The 12,627-nt window shown below is 52.5% G+C and overlaps 1 protein-coding gene across 1 annotated transcript; it reads left to right on the top strand.

The window, feature by feature from the left end:
* Window positions 1–300: 300 nt before the first annotated feature.
* LOC119463991 (uncharacterized) lies at window positions 301–759 on the top strand. Its single transcript, XM_037724812.1, has one exon. It carries the CDS (start codon window positions 301–303, stop codon window positions 757–759), a length of 459 nt encoding a protein of 152 aa, XP_037580740.1.
* Window positions 760–12,627: the final 11,868 nt, after the last annotated feature.

Raw genomic sequence — 12,627 nt, 5'->3', positions numbered from 1 at the left:
TTTCTTGCCCTCCATCGTCTTGCGCCACGGGGATCCTCGCGTTTGTGGCGGCCTCACGGTCGCACAGCAGCAGCCAGACACCCTTTCCCATCTTTGGTTCGGTGAAATCTTATCGCGTTGTGTGCGGGAAAGGGAAGTGGTGCGAGGGTGCGCAACCGAGCCGTAGAGGCTGTACGATTAGGAAATAAAAGTAAGTTGTTGCTTGGTCTTCAGGGACGCACTACTCGCTTATGTCTGCTGATTTCTAGCCACGCTCGCGTCCCACACAACATTTGTGACCCGCACGAGCAGCTAAGGGCTATGGACACACCTCAAGGCACCGAAATTCCTACACTCTCCGGCGTCGACGTCAAACTGCCTCCGTTTTGGACTGCGGATCCTGCATTGTGGTTCATTCAGGTAGAATCTCAATTCGCTGCACGGCGCATCACAGCATATTCGACGAAATACCATTATGTGGTGAGCAGTCTGCCCCCATCAACCGCTAGCGAAGTTCGAGACCTGTTGCTTTCTCCACCAGCAGACAACGCTTACGAGGCCTTGAAGGCAACACTCATTCGCAGGATCACGCCCTCCGAAAGCCAACGGCTACAGCAGCTTCTTCATGAAGCCAGCCTCGGCGACAGAACGCCAAGCCAGCTGCTGCGTCACATGCAGCAATTATTGGGCAGCAAAGTGGACGGTCTTGACAGCCTGCTGCTCCGAGAAATATTTCTACAGAAAATTCCCCCGAACGTCAGAATGGTCATGACTGCCTGAAATGAGAACGATCTATCCAAACTGGCCGAGTTAGCCGACAAGCTCATGGTGGTAGCTCCCACATCTGTCGCGGCCGTCCAAGCGAACCGTCTCCACATGAACAGCTTCAAGAGATGAAGAACGAAATATCGCGTCTCGTGGATTCCGTGGCCGCCCTCCATACCGCGTCACGGTCAACCAGTCGGGGTGCTCCGCAATCGCCTACGAAACGCCAAAAACTATGTTGGTACCATCGCAAGTTCGGCAATGCTGCACGCAAATGCATACCACCCTGCGAGCTCTCGGGAAACGCCCCGGGCAGGCGCTGAGGGCGACCAGCGCTTCTGCCATGCAAGAACGTCGCTCATCAGTATTTTTCCTAACCGACCGCAACAGCGGCTTCCGCTTCCTCGTCAACACAGGCGCAGAAGTGAGCGTACTCCCAGCATCGCCCGCGGACCGGAAGCGCCCGAACACATCGCCTCTGCAAGCAGTCAACAACACGGCCATCACCACGTACGGAAACCGCTCCCTAACCGTCAGTCTGGGCCCGCAGAGAACGCTGCGATGGATCTTTATACTAGCCGACGTGAAATTCGCCATCCTCGGGGCGGATTTTCTGCGCCACTTTGGACTGTTAGTCGACGTGCGTAATCGGAGGCTACAGGACCCTGTGTCACAAAGCGATGTAAAAGGCAAGCCTTCAAGACATACGCCGCTCAGCCCTACGCTGATCAAGCCAGCAGGTCCTCTTCGCTTCACTTCCATACTCAGCGAATTTGCTGACCTGACAAACCAGCGCCAAGTGGGATCCCCAGTAAAACACGACGTGTTTCACCACATCACCACAACTGGACCACCGGTTCACGCCCGACCACGTCGATTGTCGCCTGAAAACTGGTGGTGGCAAGACAGGAATTCGACCATATGTTGGAGTTGGGCATCATCCAACCTTCTTCCAGTCCTTGGGCCTCTCCCGTTCACATGGTTCCTAAGCGATCATCGGGTGACTGGCGTCCTTGCGGGGACTATCGAGCGCTGAACAGTGTTACAACGCCCGACCGGTACCCCGTGCCACATATTCACGACATACTGGCAGGTCTGCATGGGGCCAAATTTTTTTCAAAAATTGATCTCGTGCGCGCATACCACCAGATACCTGTGTCACCGGAAGACGTCCCCAAGACTGCTATCACTACACCCTTTGGTCTATTCGAATTCCTGCGCATGCCATTCGGCCTTCGCAACGTGGGTCAAACGTTCCAAAGGTTTATCGACGGTGTTCTACGGGGCCTAAATTTTTGTCACGCCTACCTAGATGACTTGCTTATCGCGAGCACCACCCCAGAAGAACATGAAGCGCACGTGCGGATTGTTTTTCGGCGCCTATCAGAGCACGGCGTTATCGTCAACGCGGCCAAAAGTGAACTCGGCGTGCCTGAGTTATCAGTTCTGGGCCACATCATTTCGAGCTCGGGAGTACAGCCACACCCGTCTAAAGTGCAGGCCATACAAGATTTTCCACTGCCGACAACGAAGCGCCAACTACGTGAATTTCTTGGATTGCTAAACTTCTACCGCCGCTTTGTGCCCAAATGCGCACATATCATACAACCACTTCACGGACTGCTGAAGGCAACGCAAGTATCTTCGAATGACCTGCCTTGGTGCGAAGAAGCGAAAAGGGCTTTCAACCAAAGCAAGCAGGCCTTGGCAAATGCGGCTCTCCTGGCATACCCGCAGCCAGGAATTCCCCAGTGTTTAATGGTCGATGCCTCAGATATAGCCATCGGCGCCGTGTTGCAACAGCTGAGTGACGGCACATGGCACCCAACTGCATTCTTCTCGAGGAAGCTGACGCCTACTGAGCGCCGCTACAGCACCTTCGGGCGCGAACTGCTAGCTGTCTGCTCAAGTGTAAGCAACTTCCGGCATTTCTTGGAAGGCGTGATGTTCTTCATTTTAACCGACCATAAACCGCTGACCTATGCTCTCCGCTCTATGCGTTCGGACGGTGGCACGCACACGGCCCGTCAACTTCGGCAACTGGCATACATCTCCGAGTTCACGACAGACATCCGCCACGTAAAAGAGAGCGACAACGTCGTTGCCGACGCCCTGTCGCGGAGCGCTATAAACTTCGTCAACGATTGAAGGAGTTAACTTAGACGCGCTCGCGGCAGCCCAAAGCGAAGACGAAGAGCTAAAAAGCCTCCTAACAAAAACGGCCCTCAAACTACAGTGAATGCAGATTCCGGGATCAGGCGACCAGATTTGCTGTGACACCTCCACGGGCAACCCACGCCCCTTCGTGCCTGCCAATCCACGTCGCCGCATTTTTCTTTCTGTTCACAAGCTATCGCATCCTGGAATCAAAGCTACGCAAAAGTTGCTCACAGCAAGGTTCATCTGGCCAGGTATCAACCGAGACGTGCGTTGCTGGGCAAGAGAATGCATACCATGTCAGCGTGCCAAAATTCATCGACATACTGTGACCCCGTTGGCAAAGTTCGCGCCTCCAGACGCGCGTTTCGACCACGTCCACCTCGACATTGTCGGACCTCTGCCGCCTTGCCAAGAGCATGTCTATTTACTGACGTGCATTGATAGATTCACGCGCTGGGCGCAGGCTATACCGATAGTGGATATCACTACTGACACGGTTGCCCGCCCGCGCCTTTTTGCACCACTGCGTTGCTCGTTTCGGTGCACCATCCATAATAACAATAACAGTGCTGAGAATGCTGCAGTAAGGTAACATTCGTGAAACGAATTTTCAGAAATCCCTAACTGATACGGAGGCTGATTGTAAGATCAAACAAACGCGCGTACCTCGCTCTGGGTGCTCCGTCCGCCCTAACACCAGCAGTTACTCCAGCCGCTTAATTACTTCAGACTTAAATTCCTTCACTACGCCTCACAGGACCGTTCCCCGCGTAGAAGACGCCATTTCATGCTAAATAGACTGCGCGAGTGCGTAAGAATCCACCAGAAACTGCCGCCGAGCGTATACCACAGCATACAGCACTGCACGGCCCGATTTTTGCGGCCCGGGCCCGGCCCGGGCCCGTTTTTACATTGGGCGGCCCGCCTGAGCCCGATCAAAACATTTATGGCGAGACCCGGGCCCGGCCCGGCCCGGAAATAATCTACGTTACCCGCCCGGCCCGGCCCGCCACCCCTTTACCATAAGCCCGAGCCCGGCTCGCAACCGGCCCGAACCCGGCCCGAGACCGAAAAATACATGTTTTTCAGAGTTGAGAAGCCCGAGAATAACTCGCAGAAAGCCCAAGCCCGGCCTGGGCCCGCATCAAAAAACCCGAGCCTGGCCCGGGCGCAACACTACATTTGTTAGTAGGTTCAGCGTTTGACCGCTGGCGCCACGCTGCGCTGCTCGCACGTACTGCGTTTCTAGGTGGTTCCGTTCACCGAGGGCGCTCGAACGCAATAGACAGTTTTAGTTACACGTACGTGGAGACTTCACGTACGCAAACGTGAACAGTCTACGTACCTTACGTGCACGCCATCTGAAACGCTTTTAGCTACACGTACGCGACGCACCACGTAGCTACATCTATCGGGAAATATGAACACTGCGGTAGCCAATTCAATTCAAGATGAGTATTTCAGCCAAGCCAGTGATGTGCATTGATGCGTGCCGGTCATCGTCTCCGCAATGCCCGGAAGTGTGTTGTGCAAGCGTTATCTGCTGTCATCGTTGACATGGAATGAAATAGATGACCAGTCATCCTGTCGCCGTGTTTCCATGCAAGCCACCTGCGCGCGCTCAGCACGCTATCGCTTGTTCGTGATCTCGCGAAACCCCCGCGCGAAGCTGTGTACGTGCGCAAGAAACGCACGTAAAAAATCAAATCTCACGTACGTCCGTGAGACCAGCGCGCGGCCGCTGCGTTCTGCGCATGCGCACTGCTTACACGTAGAAGCTCTACGTACGCAAAGCCTCTACGTACGTGTAACTAAAACTGTCTAATGATATGGTTTGCACGAATGCAACCTATGGAAGCGTGGCTGTATGGCTGAGTGGTTACGGCGCTCGCTTCGGGATCTTCAGTACGCGGGTTCGAAACGGGCTCTGGCTACATTTTTTTTAATATCACGTTTTTTCCTTTTTTTTTCTCTCACTGTTTGCCAGCGCGGTCGCTTGAACCCTGGCGCCACGGCGGCAGCCGTGGTGCCGTGCGCCGACGCGAAGCGGCGGTCGTTGGGGTGTTGCGGAGCGCAGCGTAGCAACACCCCAAATAAAAAAATACTGCTCCAGTCAGGTAGACTGCTCCCTCCCTGATAGTGAGATTATATTTGGATCATCAAAACAGTGATGCGTTTATAATACCACCGATCCCAACAGCAGGCTAGTCACCACCAGCCCAGCGTTTTCTCCGTCAACGCCTCCTCGGTTCCAACGGCGGCGGCTACAATCATGGTACGCGCGAGCAGCGCAGCATGGCGCCAGCGGTCAAACGCTGTACCTACTAGCAATTGTAAATACGCGGCCCGGGCCCGGGTCAAAAAGCACACGCCATGCCCGAGCCCGGCCCGAGTCCTTGAAAAAACTGCTCTACCCGGCCCGGCCCGGCCCGAGCCCATAAAAAAATGCTCTAGCCGGCCCGGCCCGGCACGTGGGCCGGGCCGGGCCCGGGCTTTCGGGTAAGCCCGAGCAGTGCTCTACCACAGCATACCACACGGGCGTTCGCCCAAGCCAACATGCCAACTGCCCATAGATGGCGCCACTGCCTACGCAAAGGCGGCGCCCATGAAAAAAGGTCTATACGTAATAATTTGAAACGTGCCTTGTTTCATATTTCGTTTTTAAAATACCTTTCCTCTGCCATTCTTGGCAGGTTATAAAGAAATCGTGGCTCTCTAACAATTTGGAACCCTGCGGTTGCTCCCAAAAGCGTCATTTCTTTTTCAAAATTGCGAACGATTGCTGGGTTGAATTTGACGGTCGAAGAGAAGTACGGCAGTTCGCATTCCTCGGCTTAGCTTCACAATGTTTGTACTCCGCATCCTTAAATAGAGTTTTTTGTAGCGTTAGCTACACTGGCCTAGCCAAGCCCGTTTCGCGCGGCACATCAAGAGCCGTGCTGCGCATGCGCAAGGATCAGTGATGTCACACGGCTTGCGCACCGGAGCCGGCACCTCTCGCGCACTCCGCCGCCGCCGCGCGCGACTCACCGCCGCCGGTCTGCGCATTCCAGAGGAGTGACGTCGTAGCCGTGGTAGACGCACTGGCGCCGGCGCGCGCTCGCTGTGCAGTTGCCGTCTGACACTGCGCTGGAGCCGCTGCGCTTCTGACTGGCGTTTGCCAGTGTGGTATAGCCATGGAGAAGGAGAGCGCAAATGCTGCTCAACAGCGCAGAAGAACGGAGAAGCTTGACTCATCGGATCCCGAAGTAGTTGCCTGGCAATTAGCGGTTGAGCGTAGGAGGAATGAACAGAAGAAGGCTAAACGTGCTGCGGAGAGACTGGAGCAAAGGGACGAACGTCTAGCAAAGCGGCGTCGCCAGGAGGCTGAGCGACGTGCCCGACCACCCCTGCAGCAACAACAAAACGCCGTCGATGACGTCAAGGCTCGCCGATCGACTGAATATACTGTGAAACTCAGCGAAAGCGCCAGTGCGACTCGGACCTTCCAGACGGACTTCGTAAACAATCCGTTTGGATATGTCTGCGACGTGTGCGAAAGACTATGGCACATGAAAGACTTGACACCGCATAGTAGTGCCATGCGTGAAACGTTGAGTTTAGCGGCGGCGCCTCAGTGGGCTGAAACCGTGGCGCGGGTTTGTACAACGTGCAAGAACTTCTCGTTAAGCAGAAGATTCCACTCTTTAGCGTTACCAATGGGTATCGTTACCCACCGATGCCACCAGGTCTACCGGTTCTGAACGATGTGGCCGACTTAGCTCACGCTACGTATATCAAGGCATAGCCGAGCTAAGCCACTGCTAATTTTTTCTCACTTGGAATAAAATCGAGTTTGGCAAGCTTGGGGTTCTCATTCTAGTATGTCCTCCGAGATTAAAAAGATCCACTCTGCGTAGATCTAGAAAGCCAAACGGTTGTCTTCCTGGTGGGTCCATGTTGCACTTGTTTGTTGAGTCTTGATCGCGGCGTGCATCACGTTCGCTTAAGTTAACAACGAAGAGAAATGCCAGCTGAACTCTCCATCAGCTTGATTGAAGTTTTCGCACCGGGAAATGAGGACGACATCGACAGGTCCAAAATGCAAGGCCTCTGGTGCATCGAGAATGGATATGTGCAAGGCGACTCTTAACTCTTTGTTTTGCTTTGTCGGGTAAGTACGCCGTGTAATATTTTTAACTTTGTCCTGCTGTTTTATGCCCGGCTGCATATATACTCCAAGTGCTTGTTGTGAACACCGACAAACTGTGTGGATTATGTAATGTGCAAGCTGCGTCTATCGGCATGTGCTTTGCCTGGGCACGGCGCACGTCTATCGGCATTTGTTTTGCCTGAGGACGGCCAGCCGCTGGCCGCTATCTATAAAAGTCTTATATCAATTTTAAGGAACGTGAGGATTAGGGTGCAAAGGAAATTTGACAGCTTAATTCTGAAGTTGATTTGATCGAGACATTTGCACTGCCTTTTTTGGCAGTGTTGAGCACTTCAGTTGTAAATTTAGGTTTGTTGCCGGTGTTGTCAAGATTCTTATGATGCTGTTTATTGCCTTTCCATCCAAGCACTGCGTTTGACTACGTGCATGTAGTACACTTGTTGCCTTGTCGAAGTAAACTCGCTTTTGTGTGCAAATTGTTTTCCAGGTGGTCTGAATGTTTCATACGAAGTGATTAAAAAGATACAGAGGCCATTGAAATTTTTATCTTTAACACATTGCGCTTCTATAAAGTAGCCTGAATTAATTTGTTAGATTTTCAAGAAGTGTCAGCGTTACTGTAGTGTGTCGCAGGTTTATGCGTAATTTGCTCTGCGATACCACCCTGTTTTACTACATTTGAAATCAACTTCGTGACACAGAAATACTTCCACCAGCCAGCATTGCATGTGGTAATTATGTAACGAGTACTATCACTAATGGCAAACTACTCGTTATGGTATGCGAAAAAAACTGAGAACACCGAGAACAAAAAGTCACGGGTGTCCATACATGCGTGCATGGCTTGTATGGATTCATGAAGCACTTTCTAGCAACTTTGTGCATTATTATGTTTGCAGAAAAATACGACATGTCTTTTGTTGCGCTTCCTCGGAGCAAATAAAGCATTTTGGTAGTAAGGTGATTTCAATTGGATATAGAATATGGGGACCTTTTGAGAGGTCCTCTGCACACTGAACAGAATTGACATGACGGCTGCCCTTCTCTTGCATACCATGAAATAGCTTATTAATGGCTTTTTAATGGACTGGTCCGTGTATATTGACTTCACCTTGCTGTATGTGCTTGTACTGGATGCCACACATCATGTTGGCTTTGATTATAGGTGCAATTATGCATGTGTACACCTAAGTCTGGTGTGTAGTCTAACAGAAAGCATTATAATGTTATATTTCCATGTTGCTTGTTATTCCCTACATCAAAATGCAAAACAAGCTGCCTTTAAGTAAAGGTCTATTGAAACTTGGACTATATTTTCTTATTTAGCGCTCTATTTGCACATCTTTTCAGTAGGCAGTATTTACAACTCATTTACTTTTTCATGCAACATTTTAAGGTTACAATTTTATCGTTGACTTTAATTGTACATGGCAACATTCAAGTTGAAGAAAGTACAACCCAAAAGCAGACACGCAACTTCAACAATTTCTTGTGTTTTCTAATATGGCGACATTTTTCCAATATGATTATTACTGTATTGTTAACATGAACCAACTCGCTGATCAAGATATCCGATATGTATAGACATCCACATACTGTCTCTATTGAACAAGCAGTGTGCCCCTGCACAGTCAGTGTGCCCTGGCTAATGGTGGCCCCAGTTTCGATATAGCTTATCACTCGACATACGTGATTACACTCACCTGTATGGTTACTTTTGTTAATTGTGTAGTGAAGAAGCGGAAGAAGTGCTCTTGCGTCTGTCGCTGTGCGCACCATCAGCGTTCGTGGACTGCCTCGATTGCGTGAGACGTCTAATAAATCGGCATATCACATTTGGTGGAAGGTGCTGCAATCCCCGACCTCACCCTGGAACTTCGCAGCCGAACGTTGCCGACGGCTTCAGCCGCTACCATGCTCGAGCCTACCGACAATCCGCCTGCAGCTTCCGCCGCGCCCATCATTTGCGGCGCCGTCCAGCGGCAGCGGGACCCCCCGTCTTCAGCGGAGCCGGTGAGACTGACGTGGAAGATTGGCTCTCTACCTATGAGCGCGTCAGTGCGAACAACAAGTGGGATGACCCGACGAAGTTACGTTCCGTCATCTTCTATCTTGCTGACGTTGCGAACCTCTGGTTCCACAATCATGAGCGGGAACTCCAAACCTGGTCCGCTTTCAAGGCAGCATTCACGGAAGTCTTCGGCCGCCCAGCCATACGAAAGCTCCGTGCTGAACAGCGTCTACGCCAGCGCGCTCAACAGCCCGGCGAGACGTACCCCAGTTACATAGAGGATGTCGTCGGTGTTTGCGCCCGCGTCGATTCTACCATGAGTGAAGAGGACAAGGTGAAGCACATCCTCAAGGGCATCGAGGACGACGCATTTCAAATGCTTCTCGCGCGAAACCCTTCATCTGTCGCAGCTGTCGTCACTCTTTGCCAGAGCTTCGATGAGCTGCGTCACCAGAGGGTCCTTGCGCGCAGCGCTGTTCCACCCGGCCACTCTCTCTCTCGGGCCTCACGCTTCCCTCCAACTCCTCGCCAGAATCCTCACTCTACGTTAAGATTAAGGATTTTATTCGTGAAAAGGTGGCGCGCCAACTGTCTATGCTGCCTCTCAGCGATCGACCCCTACAGCCTGACACATCTCTGGCTGCTCCCATTAGGAGAGCCATTCGCGAGGAACTTGCCGACTTGCTACCTTTGGCTCAACCATGTCCTCCCGTGGAGGCACCTCTGACATAAGCCGCAGTCGCAGCGCGACCTGCGCCGCCGACATTCCATTTCCTGCGACAGTGCGACCTCAAGCAGTGCCAACTCCCGTGTCGCCTCCTATTCCGCCTCGAAGCCATGTTCAGAACCCTTAGCACACGCGCCACAACCGACCCATATGTTTCGCTTGCGGTTTCGCCGGCCATGTCGCGCGCTTCTGCCATCGTCGCATGCCACCTACTAACCTTGCTGTCTCAACTCCTGGGTATGGATATTCCCACGATGCTACCGGCCATTCCATGCATCCCGACCCAGAGTATCCGCCGTATTCTCGACGCCCTTTCGGCAACCATCGTTCTCCGTCACCACGTCGTCGCTCGCTTTCCCCCTTACGTCGTCGCCAGTCACCAAGCGAGGGAAACTAGTTGCTGCAGTACTGCAGGCACGAACTGCCAGCTTCGCGACTTCTACACGGCCTGCACAGTCGCCACGCAATTTACTGGACGTTTTGGTCGAAGGAACCGCCACATTTGCGCATATTGATACTGGGGCTGCGGTTTCCGTTATGGACGAAAAGCTTTGTCGTAAGCTCCGCAAGGTCACCACGCCGTTGTCTGGTTTGCTACTGCGTACAGCGAGTGCGCACCATATAGCTCCGCTTGCTCAATGTACCGCAAGAGTGCTCATTGCCGACGTTGTTTATGTTGTTGAATTTTTATTGCTTCCTTCATGTTGCCATGACATCATTCTCGGCTGGGACTTCTTCTCTCACCATCGTGCCATCATCGACTGTGCTCGGGCCGAAGTGGCGCTTTTCCCGCTTTCCGAAGCCTCGCTGCCTGACCGTTCTGAAAGTAACGCCGCCAAGCTCACCGTTGTCTCCGATACGAACATACCACCCGAGATGTCGGTTCTTGTGCCCGTATCTTGCTCCACCGCGCCAGACGCTACGGTGCTTTTTACACCATCGCCTATTTTCTACGTCGCAAGGCTCTACCTCTACCATCTGCCGTCCTCAACACTGTATCTGGATTATCCACTATGTTTGTGTTTAAGCCGCTTTAATCCCCTGTGACCTTACTGCGTGGAGAATCCCTTGGTCGTGTTCAGCCCCTTGACCCGCTTCACATTCTCGATACTTCCGACGACATGGCCTGTTATTAGCTCGACGCCCTCACTTCTCCATTGCTGTGCGCATCATCATCATCATCATCATAATCATCATCATTGTCTTCGTCGTCAGACGTTCTTGAATCTGCCTTGGACGCCGATCTGCCACCTCCGTACCGCCAGCAAGTCCTCGCGCTTCTTCAGAATTTTCGCTCGTCGTTTGATTGCGACCAACCATCCCTGGGACGTACGGCGACCATCACTCACAGCATCCACACCGGTTCCCATCCACCATTACGCCAGCGGCCATACCGCGTGTCGGCAGCCGAGCGATAGCTACTTACCGATCGAGCAAGTCGAAGATATGCTGCATCGTGGCGTAATTCGGCCTTCCCAGAGTCCTTGGGCGTCTCCTGTAGTATTAGTACGCAAGAAGGACGGCTCAATACGCTTCTGTGTGGATTACCGTCGGCTCAATAAGATAACTCGTAAAGATGTCTATCCGCTGCCTCGGATAGATGACGCCCTCGACTCCCTACAAGGCGCGGAGTACTTCTGATCTTTGGATCTTCGCTCCGGCTATAGGCAAGTGCCGATGGCTGAAGACGACTGTGAGAAGACCGCTTTCGTCACGACCGACGGCTTGTAAGAATTTACCGTAATGCCATTCGGGCTCTGCAACGCGCCCGCTACTTTCGAGCGTATGATGGACACTATCCTTCGTAACTACAAGTGGAAAACATGTCTATGCTACCTTGATTATATTGTCGTGTTTTCGCCCGATTTCCCGACACACCTCGTTCGCCTGCGTGAGATCCTAACGTGTCTCACCTCTGCCGGCCTCCAACTCACATCAAAAAGAGCCGTTTGCTGCCCGCAAGTTAACAATATTGGGCCACGTTGTTTCGAAGGATGTGTACTTCGTGACCCAGCCAAACTTCGCGCAGTCGCAGAGTTCCCGATGCCCACTACTCTTAAGGCACTCCGCAGCTTTATAGGGCTCTGCTCTTACTTTCGGCGTTTTGTGCGCAATTTTGCCACTATTATCGCACCACTGGCCAATTTGCTTACGGCTAGCAGCGGCATCTCCCCGTGGTCAACTTCGTGTGACGACGCCTTCAAGAAACTATGTCGTCTACTTACTTCGCCGCCGATTCTTCGACACTACGATCCGACAGCGCCCACAGAGCTACACACGGGCGCCAGTGGCATCGGACTTGGTGCAGTCCTAGCGCAACGGAAAGATGGCTACGACGAGTACGTCGTCGCATACGCGAGTCTCACTTTAAAGAAGGCAGAAGCCAACTACTCTGTCACAGAGAAAGAGTGCTTGGCCATTATTTGGGCTCTCGTCAAATTTCGTCCATACCTATATGGTCGCCCTTTTGACATTGTTACCGACCACCACGCCCTTTGCTGGCTGTCTTCGTTGAAAGATCCGTCAGGTCGCCTCGGCCGCTTGGCACTTCGCTTACAAGAATATGACATCCGCGTTGTCTACAGATCAGGCAGAAAGCACTCTGACGCCGATGCGCTTTCCCGATCGCCGATACCTTCCGATGTGGCTTCAGTGTCAACGCCTTTCGCAGCATGTCGACCATCAACATCGCTGATATGCCGGACGAGCAGCGTAAGGATCCCCTGCTTTCCGCTATGCTGAATTTCCTCCAAGATCCAACCGTCACACCCTCTTTTCGAACACTCCGTCGCCAAGCCGCTCACTTTGCTGTTCGCGACAACGTCCTTTACC

This window comes from Dermacentor silvarum, chromosome 9 (assembly GCF_013339745.2).
Source record: "Dermacentor silvarum isolate Dsil-2018 chromosome 9, BIME_Dsil_1.4, whole genome shotgun sequence".
Taxonomy (NCBI): domain Eukaryota; kingdom Metazoa; phylum Arthropoda; class Arachnida; order Ixodida; family Ixodidae; genus Dermacentor; species Dermacentor silvarum.
This window is presented reverse-complemented; position numbering and strand designations above follow the sequence as displayed.

What these genes read in the sequence shown, in the direction of transcription:
- LOC119463991 (XM_037724812.1), top strand. Translation starts at nt 301, where the DNA reads ATGGACACACCTCAAGGCACCGAAATTCCTACACTCTCCGGCGTCGAC.